This window comes from Orussus abietinus, unplaced genomic scaffold, assembly GCF_000612105.2.
Source record: "Orussus abietinus isolate OABI.00-Male unplaced genomic scaffold, Oabi_2.0 scaffold7, whole genome shotgun sequence".
Classification (NCBI taxonomy): Eukaryota; Metazoa; Arthropoda; class Insecta; order Hymenoptera; family Orussidae; genus Orussus; species Orussus abietinus.
Genome location: NW_019394453.1, coordinates 1,907,735 through 1,922,511, shown reverse-complemented (window position 1 = coordinate 1,922,511; position 14,777 = coordinate 1,907,735). Strand labels below are relative to the sequence as shown.

Sequence of the window (14,777 nt, the reverse complement as noted above, 5' to 3'; positions counted from 1 at the left end):
TCCCAACGTCAGAAACTCGTAGAATTTTACTACCTAATGTTGTCAGATTATAAACTCGAAAGTAAAAGTGTATGTTTTTAATGTTTCCCGTGGGAATAACAATGGATTTTAATGGTGCATATCAGTGCAGTCAAAAGATTCAATTTTTATGTGACTTCTGAACTTACGGTTCGGCTACAAAGGTGGATCATCGGCGCGCTCACTCGACACGTGGGTTGCGCAAGGCGAGCGCGGCGACGCCCGTGACGTACCGACGCCCGGCGTCGGTGGCTGTGTCTTGCATCTTGAGGAAGCCGCGAGGACCGCAGGATGCGCGACTCGCAGAACCCGCGAAAACCGCGAGGGGCTTTGCGAGGCCGATTCGGAAGTTAACCGCCGACTGTGGCCGCCGCTCATATTCATTCCGCAAGTCTCCGCGGCCCCGTTCCACTCCTCTCCATTCCGTTCCATTTGGTCGCAAACGACTTAACCTCTCACCGGCACCTCGCGGCGTTCTCGGGCTGCCGAATGGTCCAAACTCGCGCGCCCGGTTCCCCGAATTTGACCTTTACGGTACTTCCAGTTTCCCCTATCTACCCCCGTAAGCGGCGCGCCAAGCGCGGCGAGGGACCGGTCATCGCCAATGATCCGCGATTATCATGACACCTGAGCACGAAATCGAAAAATGCTTCTTACAAAAGTTGACCGTTCTAGTCCATGGAATAACTTTCATTGGAAGCGTTTTCTCGTATTATATACCCCTCGACTCGAAAATGGCGTCCAATCGGTGCTCCTCAGGACTCACGGTACCTCGCCCGAGACACCTGTTAATCCGCTTGCATAAACGCGGCCCTGTACCACCCTTCTTCCACGTCGATAATCTCTCTTCCTCCGCCAAGATACTCATCGACCATTAAGAGAAACGGCAAGGGCGATGAAAAACTCGGCGTAAAACCAGCAGAGGGACTAATCGCTCGCCCACGCGAGTCTAGATCCCATCGCGGCCTTGGCCCCTCCAAAGTGGGTGACCTTCCGCTCCAATTTAATCTAGTTTAACTCGCACCTACCCAGCCCGACCTGGCTGTGCGCTAACGATGTTTACACCAGACCCCGTTAGGTAATAGGCGAACCCCCCTGCGAACTGACCGCGTGGGCACTATTAATAAAAAACATCGCAAAAATTTTCCACGTAGAAATCGCAAGATTCGCGAAACTCTCTAAATTCACTTTGTTAACGCGATTTATAAGGTTTCAACCAATTAGGGGAGTTAAACGATTGACCCGATTCCGAGGAATTAGGGTCGTCGCTTTACTGAGGAAAAAAATGTCATTGAACCAAAGAAATATCTTGTTAATTCAATAAATTATTAAAATTCAATGAATTAATTGTCTGAGATAAACTCGAATAAATTGGATGCAACGTTTCTTCAGAATCATGACAATTTATATGGGTTTATTTGAGTGAAATAATTATTCTTCGAATTAACAAGACATTTCTTTGGCTTTTTTTCTGCGTGAGGTCGGCGGGGTAAAGGTGACGCTCGCGACCTGCCTTACCGATCTCACCGCGCGCTCCAAATACCTGAAATAGGTGTTCTACCTACCCAACGAGTTGGCGAACTCCGCAGGAAGGATACCAGCTCGTTCCACCAAAGCCGGGTCTTTAGCCTCGGTAAAGTGGATACGTCTTTCCGTTCTTCCTTCCATGTTTTTCAATAGCACTCGCGGTGATCCTTTTCTCGCCTTCCAGGCCGCGCGGATTCCTCGACGAGGCTGTTGATGGCGCACGGGGAGAGGAACCTGTAAATCATGCCCTGGGTTATGGGAAGGCCGAATCGAGTATCTATCGTGTTAGGTATCGAGGGAATTGATTTACGGTACAGTAAACGTATGAAGAGGGAATGGAGGAAAGATTACCCGATCGTGATGATATTTATACACAGAGCCGGAGTGAACGCAGGTGACCGGGGAAAAGTCGTCATCAGGTCCCAGGCATTCGCTCGACGACGCTGGAGTCCTTAAAACGAAATGCCAAGAGTCAATCCAACGCGCAAGAATAATTTCATTGACGGTAATGGGACCTCAGGAAAGTCTTGAAATTCAAGAAATGTCGGGGGAGATGTTACCGATGAAGACGCTACGCGTCGTCAGGTATAAGCACGGGTTTGCAATGATTTTTAAGATGCTAGTCTACCATATCTGGATCAGTGGAAATGATTTTTATAAGCGGGGGAAATTCGAATTTCAATCGAGATTCCCACCGGTCCGGTGAATCCTGGACCTCGGATGCTGGACGAAGTGTTGGGACTCGAAGACGATGCCGACTTCTTGGTAACCACCAACCGCCGTTGGGTTCGACTTGGTCGTTAGTGTACTTATATGTCCAGGCATGCGTGGTCGGCGCTAACACTCCCGGCCAGGCAACGGGTCTCTCTCTTTCCCGGTGCGTTGGCACGCGACTCGCGCGAACGTCCGCGGAAGACTGCACGAGCGCCCGGGACGATCGCCCCTGTACACACCGTGGGACGTACCGGGTAGGGTATCCAGCACCGTGAACCTAGCTGGGTGCCCAGCAGCGTGAATCTAGCCGAATGACGAGCAACGTATGCCCAGCAGCGTGAACCTAGCCGAATGATCAGCAACGTGGGCTGAGCAACGCGAGAGGTTGTTCACGCGGGAAATCATGGAATTAAATATTTGAAATCAGCTGGAAATCGCAAGCAGGGATCACTAAAAATCATTGGAAATCATCGAAACTTAGTCACGATTTTAAGGGGTTATGAAGGTGGCATCTGAGATTCTGAGACTCGAGAAATTTCATTTTTTATAAAGAAATGTTGAAAATATCTATAAACAAATTTTCTTAAAACTGAAATTTCACGGGTGTCGGGCCCTTTTTTATAGTCTTCATGTTCACGTTGTAAAGTTTGGAATGATTCGGTACACTCAGTTCGAATAATGATTTCACGAATGAAACCTGTTTGACGCCACTTTCGTATCGCCTTAAGAAATGTGTATTTGGCAAAAGTGCAGAAAAACATGCAAAGTGAAACGTACCGAGAAACACATCGAGGAACGTGACGAACGGAGGCCCGTGGATATTTACGGGGCTGCACCTCGCGACTAAGGACACGAGTTTCTTCGGTAAGAGCTCGTCCACTTCTGGTTCCCGATTGGCATGCAGCGCGCAAAGTCGCTCGCGGAAAACTCCGAGAGACACCGTTCCGGGGACCTCCGCTCGTCACTGGAGGAATTGCCGTTTACGGGGAGAAGCGGGATTTAATTGGTAGTATAATAAGAGCAGTGGATAATAACGCCGCCTCTTATCGGTTTATGCAGATTTTGAGGTAAATTAGTCCCTGATACGACCTGGTCGTCGAGGAGGGTGGAAATAAATAGGGCGCGGCGCACGTTTGGGAGCGGTCTTGCCTACACGGAAAAAAAAAACAGCCTTAAAGTTACAAAAGCTAATTGTATATAATATTGTAATAATAATAAACTAAATAAGAAATTGTTGTTCACGATGCGGTTAAAAACTGTTCAATTTTACTTTCTTACATGTACAATTAGCGGAAACGTTTCTGTAAAAGTCAGCTGTAACTGTAGCTGAAAATGTCCGTGAATATTAATAGCTATGAAACTGGTACATTTAAAGTATTACAAAATTGTAGGTGCAATAAATGTATCTTTATCGTAACGCTAACGGGAGAAATCTTCTGTCCTTATTTCAATGGATAAAACCTGCATGTTTCACAGATTTTTCTGTAAGTTTAACAAATTTTTTTTTTTCCGTAAGGTAGCACCGATGTACCAGGAAGTACACGTGGAACCGTGACCGGACGTCTACCCGAGATCCACGAAGCGTGAATGCGGCGCAGATATTAATTACCATTAACCATTAATATCTCAATCAATGCTCCGCCGACTCTACAAAAGCACTTTTAACAATAAGAATCTTGTTCATACGAGATAATACCGAAAATACCGACCAAAGTTGTCCAATAATTCGCAACTGCCCTGAAAGGAAAAAGAAAATAGTTGACTGAAACAAATACATATTATTGAATCATGTATAATTGCAAGAAACAGTTATTCTTGAGAAGAAAAATTTACGTTCTTGATTTAAACTAATTGTCGTTGATTTATGTTAATTTTCTTTATTCAATCTTTCTTTACTTACTCCATCTAACTTATTTGAGTTTGAGTAAAATAATTATTCTTTGAATTAACGAAATATTTCTCTGGTTCAATGAAACTATTTTTTTCTAAATCTACGTATTCTAGCGCGCACTCGAGGAGATATAAATAAATCTAAGCTGCTATCAGAGATGCGTAATTTGATCCATTAGAAACACGTAGACACCTTCAGGTGCAATCCAAGATGCGGAACGCGTCTTTGTTCGGGTAAGAATACCTAAGCAGAGCTCGTAATGAATTCTCCAGAAGGAGCACCTAGATTTCTTCCGATTCTCGGGGAAAGGCGTGGACATCCTCGAGGACTCGTAGTGGTTTCCTCGAGATCGGGGAGGACTTGAACCCTGACTCGATATTAACTATGTAATACCTGCCTGGATGCGTACCTAGATACTTACGCGCGTACGTAGCGTGTAATGAAAAGGCACACGCAGTCATTACCATTCCGCGGAACTACCCGGCTCGCCTTTGATCGGCGTACGCATTAAAAACGACCGCGAAACGCTTCACGGAGGCGCAAGGTTTCCCGCTTTACGAGGGACTTAGAAATTATGTCGAGTACGTCCTTAACTGTCCATACTCGCCGACAATTGACTCGGGTAATTGGCACACCCGACAGTACTCGCCCCTTTTCTCGTAAAGCCCTGCCCATGCCCTAAATTGCTGCTAACTTGAAACCTCTCTCTCATGATAAACTGATCTCATTATTCCCACATTCGTATACAAATTTGTTCAACATTTAATTATACAGAGATACGATTGTTATAAACGATAATATATATCAAAAAGATCCACCTTGAGAAGGGTACTAATTACAAAGTGAAAAGTTGCTTCCAATATACCTCTACCTATATAGTCTATAAATTCTTAAGGCGATATGAAAGTGGTACTTCAGAAGTCAATCGTTCATGAAACTTTTTCTCGAACTGGGTGTACCGAATCGTTTAAGATTTGACTACGTCAATGTGAAGGCCCTAAGGAAAGTCCTGACACCCATGAAATAACAATTTCCATGAAAAATAATAAATGTTCATAAACAATTTTTTCTATGAAATATCAAGAATGTCAAGAGTTCCTCGAGGATCTCCACGTTGACATGGCATAATTTCAAACGATTCGGTACACTCAAGAAACATTTCATAAACAATTGACCTCCAGTTGCCACTTTCATATCACCTTAATGGGGCGAGTATCGGCCGACGAGGTCGAGTTTGCAAGCTGCACTAGGTCAGCTTCGTGAAAGAAAAGAGTCTCAGGGGTTGTAAAAGAGAAAGGGGACCAATAAGTCACGGCGAATCTGTGAATGGGACGAGAGTGGCACCGATTGCGCCAGGGCATAGTGTTCATACCCAGGGTAAAACGCACCGCGGTAAGTGCGTAAGTTCCATTTGCTCCGCCAAATAAGCAGCGCTCTTCTAAAGATAGGCACCGTGGGTACTGGGACAAGCCTAACCTTGGCCTTCCTAGTTTATATAACGAGATCGCTCGCGAATCGCGGGCTTATTCGCGCTCGGGAAGTCGGTCGCTTCGTTTATCCTTTGTGAATCACCGCCGATCAGCCTCCCGTCCATCAGTCGGCATCGGCAGGTGCAGTCGAGATAACCGGTGCCTGAAACCATGTCAATAATCTCAAAAACAGAAGACATGGGGGGTTAAAAGTGTCCATCTCCCCTGGTACCAATCCCAGCCAACCCTTAGTACCTCCTCCCCGTGACCCGGCCCCTCCAGGTGCGAAAATTAGCGACCATCCTCTATCGACTACCTTCCATCGCCTATCCAAGTGCCCAGGAATATTCCCCAGTGATCCAATTCGCGAATCGAGTCCGGAATATTTCCCTCCTGCCCGGAAGATCGACTTCCGCACTCCCACGGAATTTCGCCCACGAACACGAGGAGAGACGGGGTACCCTCCGGCTCGGAAAAGTGCGAAAACACGTCGCGGGTGTATAAGTGGTGAGCTCGAAGCGCAACGGGAAGGGCCTTGGATCGCGAAACGGCCTAAGGATTGCGTAAGCTGGCCGTTTAAAGCTCCAAACGTGGGTGGACAAGGACTCGCCTCGGTGGAGGCCGGCTCTCGAGAAGTGCGGCGAAAATCTCCCAGTTAATCTGCCCCGTAAATCGAAAGCCTGCCGAGCTGGGAATGAAGTAAATTGCCGATAGGCATCGACCGGAACCTGGGGATTTAACGATCCGTATTAGTTGGCCATGGAGATCAAGATGATCCACATATTGCTCCTTGGGATGCTGACCATAGTCGCTCCCGTTTTGGGGAAGTGCACATTGACTTCCACCGACGATGATCGATCCATCGCCTACTCTTGTGTCCAGAGCACCCTGGCCGATCTAGACCAGCTCGCAGAGAACGTCGACTGGATCGAATTCTCGGTTTCTAGGCTGCACTCCATACCTAGTGCAGCCTTTTCTAGATTTTCGTCCTTGAAGAGGCTTGCCTTCTATAATTGCGACGTTCGAAGCGTCGACCCCAGACCTTTTCAGGGTCTGGACCACCTCGAGTGGCTGGTCTTTTACAACACGAAGATCGGCTCACTCAGGGCATCCTGGTTCCAGGATACTCCTAACTTGACCAGGCTCTCCGTGGAGAAGGCTGAGCTTCTTTACGTGGAGCCGGAGGTCTTCTCTAGATTAGGGAAGCTGGATACCTTGAGTCTCAGAGATAACGACCTCAGTTGTCTCCCGAGTGACACTCTGGACTCCGTTCGGACTCTTCGGAATGTCCAGCTGGATATGAATCCTTGGCTCTGCGAGTGCAGAACCGAATTGGCCAGGTTCTTCCATCGGGATGTTCGAATGCACAATGGGGAGGAAGGTTGGTACTACTGCTTTGGATGTGCTTTAAAAAAGTTCACTGAACCAAAGAATAGTGCCAAAGGAATATTTTGTCAATTCAAGGAATAATGATTTGACTCGAATGCACCGAAATAAATTGTCACAATACCGAAGAAATTTTGCATTCAATTTATTCGATTTTCAGTTAAATTATTATTCTTTGAATTCAATGTTTTATTGCTACCATTTAAAGACATTTTTTTCTCAGTGTACGCATGCTGTACCGTTGTTTTCGTTTTGTAGGATCAGCAAGAGCCCCGAAGGACTTCGAGTGTATGGCAAGTTTGAACCCTTCCGCTTTGGGCGTCTCCTCTAGGAACTTCTCTTCCTTGTCTGGACATCATCGGCATCATCACGGGCAGTCGTCACCTGAAATAAAAACCCTGGAAGAAGGTTCATCCACTTGCCCCCTGAGTTATCTACCTCTTCTAGATCGGGTACCAGACACGACGCGATGGATCAAGATCAGCCAAGCACACCTGGCGACCGTTCCACGATACGCCTTCTTCCGGTTTGGCAACAGCTTGACGAGCCTGGAGTGCTGGAGCTGCAATATCAGCAAAATAGAACCAGGAGCCTTCGCGGGGCTACCGAAACTAGAGCGACTGCTACTCGCCGGTAACTGGATTTCGTCGATCCAGACGGACTGGTTCCACGACCTTACCGGATTGAAGGAACTGGTGTTGCGGAACAACGACATCAAGAAGATCGAGGAAGGGGCCTTTTCCGGGCTGGTGAACCTGGAACGCCTGGACATACACGGAAATCAATTAGATTGCTTATCACCGAACCTACTATCGAGCCTACATAAGCTGAAATCGGTGAAGCTAGCGAGCAATCCCTGGACCTGCGAGTGCAGAGAGACCCTGAAGAGATACCTGACCGAGAGGAGCATCGGCTACGAGATCAGCGGATCTTGCGCGGCCGGTAAAGAAGACGTCGAAGAGGCTTCCCAAAGATGGAGACAGCGTCCAGGGTCCGAACTGACGGGATTCTCTCACGAATCCTGGCCTGATCCCACCGAAGATGGGTTCCAGCCAGGATTCGTCGTCCTGGCGACTTTTGAACCCTCTGGCACGGTCCATTGGAGTTCAGGATTGGCCACTGCCAAGTACTCGAGGTCTACCAGGTCGACCGTACAGAATCAGGCTCTTTCGACGCGATTCCTCCACGAGGACTCTTCCAGTGCCTTGTACGAATTCGAGACCCAATCCACTTCGAATTGTTTAATAGATAACGGGTATCGGTCGAACGTTGGTCGGCTACCTTACGTCTGTTTCCGCAGCAGTCTGGTCGACCTGCTGCAACTTCCCAGCACCGTGGACGCCATCAGGTTCACCAGGGCTACTTTGAATTACATGCCTTGCGAAATGTTCTACAGATTCGGCAGGTACCTGAGGAGACTTGAGTTCTACGAGTGCGGGATCCAGAGTATCGATAACAGGGCTTTTGCCGGCCTGGAGAACCTGGACACCTTGGTCCTCAGAGGAAACGACCTCGAAACCGTCAAAGCCGAGTGGTTTGTCGGTTTGAACCGTCTGCGGTTGCTCGATCTGCAGCAAAATAATATCGCCAGGATTGCGAACGACGTGTTTCTTCATGTACCTTACCTCTCGACCCTGGCCATCAATGACAACAGGCTGAACTGCATCGGAGTCGACTTTCTGGCTCGTCTGCAACACCTGCAAGTAGTCCACGTTTCCAAAAACCCCTGGAGTTGCCTGTGCGGCCAGAAGCTCCTCAGGTTCCTGGAGAGCGGGCGGATCTCGTACAAGAGGGACTTCTTCAGGGAGAAGATCAGAAACGGATGGCAATGTTACGACGTACCTTATATGGTCAGCACGGAGTACCCGGTCTCAACTTTGGCACCCATCAGGACCACTTATCGTTACACTGCACCACCTCCACCTCCTCCACCACCACCTCCACCTCCTCCGCCACCTCCACCTCCACCTCCACCACAACCTACAAGGTCACCGTCCATCGGGGTGTGTAAAAGTGAAGAAGTCATCGTCAAGCGGAGGATGCACTACTCATGTACCCTGGGAGATCTCTCCACCCTGGAACAAATTCCAAGTCACACCACTTCCATCGAACTCCACGACCTACACATTCCTCACCTGCCCCCTGGCATGTTTTCCAGGTTTCACAATCTGACTGAGCTGACCATTCGCAATTGTCATCTGCGAGACGTCGATCCCCTGGCGTTCCAAAATCTCAGGAAGCTAGAGAGGCTGACCATTCGAGACAATTTGCTAGCGACTGTTGAATCCTCCTGGTTCCGGGATATGAACAACTTGAGAAGTCTCGACCTGGCCAACAACTCCATCCATGAGATAGAGGCCAACGCTTTCTCCCATCTCTACAGGCTGGAGCATCTCTCCTTGAACAGAAACAATCTTAGATGTATCTACACGAAGAGCCTCCTCGAGCTCAGGAACCTGAAGACCTTTGAATTCGGAGACAACCCTCTCAAGTGGAGGTGCAGAGAGGAGTTGGTTCAGTATCTCGAGATGTATCGAGTTGATTACAAGGCCTCTTTGAACCCTTGCTACGGGAAAGAGGTCGTTGGAGGTCTTCTGCGAGAAGAAGGCTCCAAGACGACGGCCTCGAAGACGACCTCGGCTGCGCCTTCTGCAGACAGTTTCAGCGCGAGAATGTTTGGTTTCATCGCCGGTCTTTTATTAATTAATTGTAACATTCGCTGACGCTCGTGATCGGGGATTACGATCACCGATCATGCGGATTCACATTTTCGCACATTCGTAGTGAATTTTCATTTGTATGTTGTCGACGCCCTGTAAGCTCGAGCGTGCTACTACCGCTACCTTAATTATTTATAGAACAGATTTAATTTGGCACCGCTGATAATACCGTAGCTGCCAATTGTGCTTATGTTCTTCTTTTTTTAATACTCTGATGTCATTAATTTTTCCGTAGAAGACTGCAACGTTCGGTAATAATTTCCCCTCTTGTGTTCATCGCAGGTGTACATGAACGCCTTAGGTACTCACGTCGATTCTCATTCCCTGGAAGGAATGCCGATGTAATTAGGTACTTAATTGTTGTTAACGTCGAGCGACTCGACTTTGATATTGACCATTATTAATGTAATAATTTATTAATAAAAGTATTACGAACGAAAGAGCTGCCGGTGGTTTAACTCGGGTTTTTCGGTCAGGCAACGCTGCAAAATCCTGCTACGTGACAAAGACAATGAAATGTACAAAACCTGCCATTAGTATGCGACATCTCAAATAATACCTCGACATGGAAATCGCAAAAGATTAGTGTAACACTCACTTCTGAGGTGTTAGGACGATTTGAGCAGTGTACTTTGTTTATTCGTTCTTTTATTTATGGAAATGGGAGGATCCATGTTCCTTTGGGTACTGTCTCTGGTAATGCTGGTCGGATCATACCTTGCTGGCTTACTTCCTGTAATCATGAACTTATCAGAGGTAAATCAACCCTACATCATCTAAGGTTTCATATGCTAACGTATATTTCATATATTAACGTTTTCTCCCTTCTCTATCCTGAGAATCTGCGCGCATGTTTAAAACTTGAATATTTTTGTAATTTCTCAGGGAGTTCTTACATTTTAGAATGATTATAGCAACTATTTTTTTTTTTTAGGAAAAATTGCAACTAGTGTCCGTACTGGGTGCAGGCCTTCTTATTGGTACTGCATTAGCAGTTATTATTCCAGAAGGAATTGAAACACTAGGCAATGGTGAACACTCTCATCACCATCATGATTATCGTGATTACGATATTTATCACGACCACGATTTGCACGAAAGTGACGAGGAACAGAGTAAAAATTTGTATACTCTTTCTATTTCTCATGAAAGTGCAAACAATCGAAATAATTGTTACTTGTTATTTCAGGTACCTCGCACAGCCTCATAGGTACTAGTTTAATATTAGGATTCGTGTTCATGCTTCTGATAGAGCAGTGCACTTATAGACGTGGAGGTGGAAAAGAGAAAAGTCTTACGGCTACATTAGGATTGGTAGTTCATGCAGCCGTCGATGGAATTGCATTAGGGGCAGCTGCGACAACTTCTCAGGCGGACGTTGAAATGATCGTTTTTATAGCTATAATGTTACATAAGGTGACCACTTTTAGTCACCATAACCCGAAATGTGAATATCTCTTTGCACAGACGTACAACTTGAGTATTTATTAACAGGCTCCGGCTGCATTCGGACTCGTGTCGTTTCTACTTCACGAGGGAGTCGAGCGCAAAAAGATAGGAAGACATTTGCTCGTATTTTCTCTGTCAGCACCTTGTCTGGCATTGCTTACGTATTATTGCATCGGAAAGGTAACGAATTTCAACGATTTTATTCCACAAAGTATTCTTATTCCAGTTATCATGACAATTGGCATTCGCTGCATCCTTTTATTCTTCTTAAGGAAGGAAAGGAGACGCTGCACACCATAAACGTTACAGGCGCCGCCATGTTGTTTAGTGCTGGAACTTTCCTGTACGTTGCAACTGTTCACGTGCTACCAGAATTAATGATGAGAGAAAAATCTTCTTATTCTTACGTGTCAACGGGCGAAGATGATAAACAACAGACATCTGGTCTTAAGTTCAACGAAATAGCCGCAATGGTCGTTGGTTCTTTCATTCCTGCACTGATTGCCTCCGGGCATCATCATCATCATTGACTGAAAGCGCAAACATTGTACGCGAAAAATAAAACATTTATTTTATAACGATACGGAAGTTTCTTGTTTATTGCCGCTTAGGTTTTATGCGATTTAAATCCCGGGGTAGTTGGAGCATTTTCAAATGTCGCGCCAATAGTATCGTTAACAGGCCGCAGTTCTGCTGATCGCGACGGGTGTCCTTCAGGGTGCGTCGCATCATCGTGGCGAGATTGAAGAACCAATCAGAATGGAGCTTCATTTCGAGCGTCTTATTTCGAGCATTCTGATTGGTTCTCCATCCTAGACGCATTAACGCGTCGTGTTCCGTCTAACTTTCGATGCGCTCATTGGAACTCTGGTCATTGGACACAAGTCTGCACAAGTCTGACAATCTCGGAACGTTCATTTTCAATGATTGTCATGTGTCAAATAGTTTTTCTGTAAATACCGGCTGCCACGTTCGCAGTCATTGCTTGCTGTTGCCTGCTGCACTGCGAAATCGACTACGTGGAGAGAGCAGCAGACAGGGAGACCTGTTGACAACATGCGGTGCTCCATTTATTCGTGCAGTCGACACACTCACCACAATACGGTGGTGCAACACGTTTAGGGTGATGAATTATCATACTTTACACAGCTTGTAACATTAATTCCATTGAAATATACAATGGAAGAGTCTTCGATTCTATGGATGCTGGCGGTGGTTATGATGCTTGGTTCGTACCTAGCTGGCTCGCTTCCTCTGGTTATGAACTTATCGGAAGTAAGTGCTCTTGTTCTGTGTTACAGATTTGTGTTGAATAATCATATTGTCCTATGTACTAATGTTGGATAAATTAAATTTACATTTTTTCTATAAATCTAGGACAAGCTGCAATTAGTTTCGGTATTAGGTGCGGGTCTTCTCGTGGGTACTGCATTAGCCGTCATTATTCCGGAAGGAGTTGAAGCGTTATTCAGTGGCAAAAACAATAACGAGCACAGTGAAGTTCATAGTAAGGTTTTATCACCATTTTTAATTGATTATGTTGTTTGTTCTCTAATCGGAAGAAAGTAATGTTGACAAAGTTTGATTATCTCTAAGTTGATGATGAATGATTTTTTTATTACAGGTGATCTTCACGGTCTTATAGGTATTAGTTTGATTTTAGGCTTCATATTTATGCTCTTAGTCGAACAATGCACATCTAGAGGGAATGGTGGAAAGGAGAAGAGTTTCACGACAACGTTAGGTTTAGTAGTTCATGCAGCAGCCGATGGGGTAGCACTAGGAGCTGCTGCGACAACTTCGCAACCGGATGTTGAAGCGATTGTGTTCTTGGCCATAATGCTGCATAAAGTAGAGTTCATCAGATTTTTAATATCCTTTAGTGAACAGTGTATTTCAATCTTGTCTGTTCTTTTTCTCGAGATTGATTCATGAACATTTAGTTAATTGATGTCTTATAAATTTGCATAATTTTTTAGGCTCCCGCTGCATTTGGTCTTGTATCATTCCTACTTCATGAAGGGGTCGATAAGAAGAGGATAAGCAGACATTTGTTAGTGTTCTCCCTTTCGGCCCCTTGCCTTGCTCTTCTCACATACTTTTGCATTGGGAAGGTAATAAAAAGAAAAATAAGTATTAGTTTTTCACATCATGCCAGACATTCAGAATTCTCTAAATTAAAAATTGTCTGTTATTCCTCCATGTTTAATTTTCCACATGTTATCTAACCAATATTAACAAAATTACTCAATAAAACAAATGTAATTTTTTTCTACAGGAAGGGAAAGAGACTTTAAGCACTGTTAATGCAACTGGGCTTGCGATGTTATTTAGCGCTGGAACGTTTCTATACGTAGCCACTGTTCATGTACTGCCAGAATTAATGCTCAGAGCCAGTACTTCATATGCTCGATTACCAACAACTGAAGGTGCATCACATACAACCCATGGTCTTAAATTTAAAGAAATAGCTGCACTGGTTATTGGCTCCTTTTTACCTGCCCTAATTGCAACCGGTCATCATCATTGACTTAGAGAAATTACCGCTCAAAAATGAAATATTTTCTTATTTTGTACCTTGCTAAATGTTGATTATACAACATTGATCCTGTGGCTATACGATAGTTAAAAATGCCTTTTATTTTAATGCACACGAAGAGTGCCCCTTTTGTACAGATTTGCAATGCAGACATAATTGTTATTCTTTATAAACAGTTCCTTTATTAGAGCAGGTCAGATATTATGATCACAATGAGATTTAAGTAATACTTCATAAAAAATAATCACCGATTATGTGAATCCTTAAGTAGTAAAACATGAACTATACCTTTTTTACATGAGAGTAAAGTAATAATACAGCAGGAAGAATAATTCACAATGATAATCAATTTCAGAAATGTTTAACTGAGAAACAGAATTTTTATTTGAGTATCTAATTGTATTTATCGCGAGTAATTGTTGGTTCGTTTACATGAAATATAAAATGTGAGCAAGGTACATGAAATGCAAGACATTTTATAAGGATGGTTAATGGTATTACATACTGTGTATATTTTGTTAAACAAATGTTTAGTAGTAATATGAGATATGCAATAAATATTTTATTTATAATAAACTTCATGTAATTCATTATTATATCATCCTAAATTTTACTTTTATAGGAACGTAGCGGTACTATCCAAGTAACCACAGTAAGTGGATTTTGTATCTCCGTTCTAATAACATCAATCAGAGAGATTTCCCCAAGTTCTCCAGGTATGTACCTTAATTTTCATGTGCCTTTTTTAAAAATAGGTACCTTTGTTTAAATTCCTTTATGAGATGGCGCTTCATCCTTCGTTCTCCTTTCGCATAGGCACTTCAGGTACCAGAAACATCCGCAGGAATAACGGCGCTCGTGAAGCAATAAATTTGATAGCTGTGTTCCATTGGGTCTAGCTACTCTCATCTTCTCTGTGCTGTATGGTAACCCTGTACGATTTCTAGTTTCGTTGTGTTCATAGTTGTATGGAAAAATCACTATGTTGTGATCTAGAAATTGTCAGTTGATAAATTGACAGTGTCCATAAAATCATTCGTTAATCTTCTTTTGACGCTGTATGA

General features: G+C 44.7%; 4 protein-coding genes across 4 annotated transcripts; 3 read left to right on the top strand and 1 right to left on the bottom strand.

Moving 5' to 3' along the window:
• Nucleotides 1–1,593: 1,593 nt before the first annotated feature.
• Nucleotides 1,594–2,421, bottom strand: LOC105704104. The gene is made up of 3 exons (XM_012433049.1): nt 2,241–2,421; nt 1,897–1,996; nt 1,594–1,779 (listed from the first exon to the last, which is right to left on the bottom strand). Exons 1-3 carry the CDS (start codon nt 2,368–2,370, stop codon nt 1,692–1,694), a joined length of 318 nt encoding a protein of 105 aa, XP_012288472.1. The 5' UTR covers nt 2,371–2,421; the 3' UTR covers nt 1,594–1,691.
• Nucleotides 2,422–5,695: 3,274 nt separating this feature from the next.
• On the top strand, nt 5,696–10,155 carry LOC105704233 (slit homolog 2 protein). The gene is made up of 2 exons (XM_012433289.1): nt 5,696–7,000; nt 7,264–10,155. Exons 1-2 carry the CDS (start codon nt 6,379–6,381, stop codon nt 9,726–9,728), a joined length of 3,087 nt encoding a protein of 1,028 aa, XP_012288712.1. The 5' UTR covers nt 5,696–6,378; the 3' UTR covers nt 9,729–10,155.
• A 169-nt stretch (nt 10,156–10,324) lies between these two features.
• Nucleotides 10,325–11,757, top strand: LOC105704008 (zinc transporter ZIP9). Its single transcript, XM_012432837.2, has 5 exons — nt 10,325–10,481; nt 10,660–10,840; nt 10,915–11,141; nt 11,220–11,354; nt 11,447–11,757. The coding sequence occupies exons 1-5, from the start codon at nt 10,380–10,382 to the stop codon at nt 11,702–11,704; spliced, it is 903 nt and encodes a 300-aa protein (XP_012288260.1). The 5' UTR covers nt 10,325–10,379; the 3' UTR covers nt 11,705–11,757.
• Nucleotides 11,758–12,093: 336 nt separating this feature from the next.
• Nucleotides 12,094–14,289, top strand: LOC105703994 (zinc transporter ZIP9). The gene is made up of 5 exons (XM_012432821.2): nt 12,094–12,449; nt 12,552–12,681; nt 12,799–13,025; nt 13,154–13,288; nt 13,453–14,289. The coding sequence occupies exons 1-5, from the start codon at nt 12,354–12,356 to the stop codon at nt 13,702–13,704; spliced, it is 840 nt and encodes a 279-aa protein (XP_012288244.1). The 5' UTR covers nt 12,094–12,353; the 3' UTR covers nt 13,705–14,289.
• Nucleotides 14,290–14,777: the final 488 nt, after the last annotated feature.

Coding starts and splice junctions, on each gene's coding strand:
- LOC105704233 (XM_012433289.1), top strand. CDS start 6,379: ATGGAGATCAAGATGATCCACATATTGCTCCTTGGGATGCTGACCATA. Junction 7,001..7,263: donor AATGCACAATGGGGAGGAAG/GTTGGTACTACT, acceptor TTCGTTTTGTAG/GATCAGCAAGAGCCCCGAAG.
- LOC105704104 (XM_012433049.1), bottom strand. CDS start 2,370: ATGCCTGGACATATAAGTACACTAACGACCAAGTCGAACCCAACGGCG. Junction 1,997..2,240: donor GTCCAGGATTCACCGGACCG/GTGGGAATCTCG, acceptor TTTCGTTTTAAG/GACTCCAGCGTCGTCGAGCG. Junction 1,780..1,896: donor ATAAATATCATCACGATCGG/GTAATCTTTCCT, acceptor CATGATTTACAG/GTTCCTCTCCCCGTGCGCCA.
- LOC105703994 (XM_012432821.2), top strand. CDS start 12,354: ATGGAAGAGTCTTCGATTCTATGGATGCTGGCGGTGGTTATGATGCTT. Junction 13,026..13,153: donor TGGCCATAATGCTGCATAAA/GTAGAGTTCATC, acceptor ATAATTTTTTAG/GCTCCCGCTGCATTTGGTCT. Junction 13,289..13,452: donor CATACTTTTGCATTGGGAAG/GTAATAAAAAGA, acceptor TTTTTTCTACAG/GAAGGGAAAGAGACTTTAAG.
- LOC105704008 (XM_012432837.2), top strand. CDS start 10,380: ATGGAAATGGGAGGATCCATGTTCCTTTGGGTACTGTCTCTGGTAATG. Junction 10,482..10,659: donor TAATCATGAACTTATCAGAG/GTAAATCAACCC, acceptor TTTTTTTTTTAG/GAAAAATTGCAACTAGTGTC. Junction 11,355..11,446: donor CGTATTATTGCATCGGAAAG/GTAACGAATTTC, acceptor ATTCTTCTTAAG/GAAGGAAAGGAGACGCTGCA.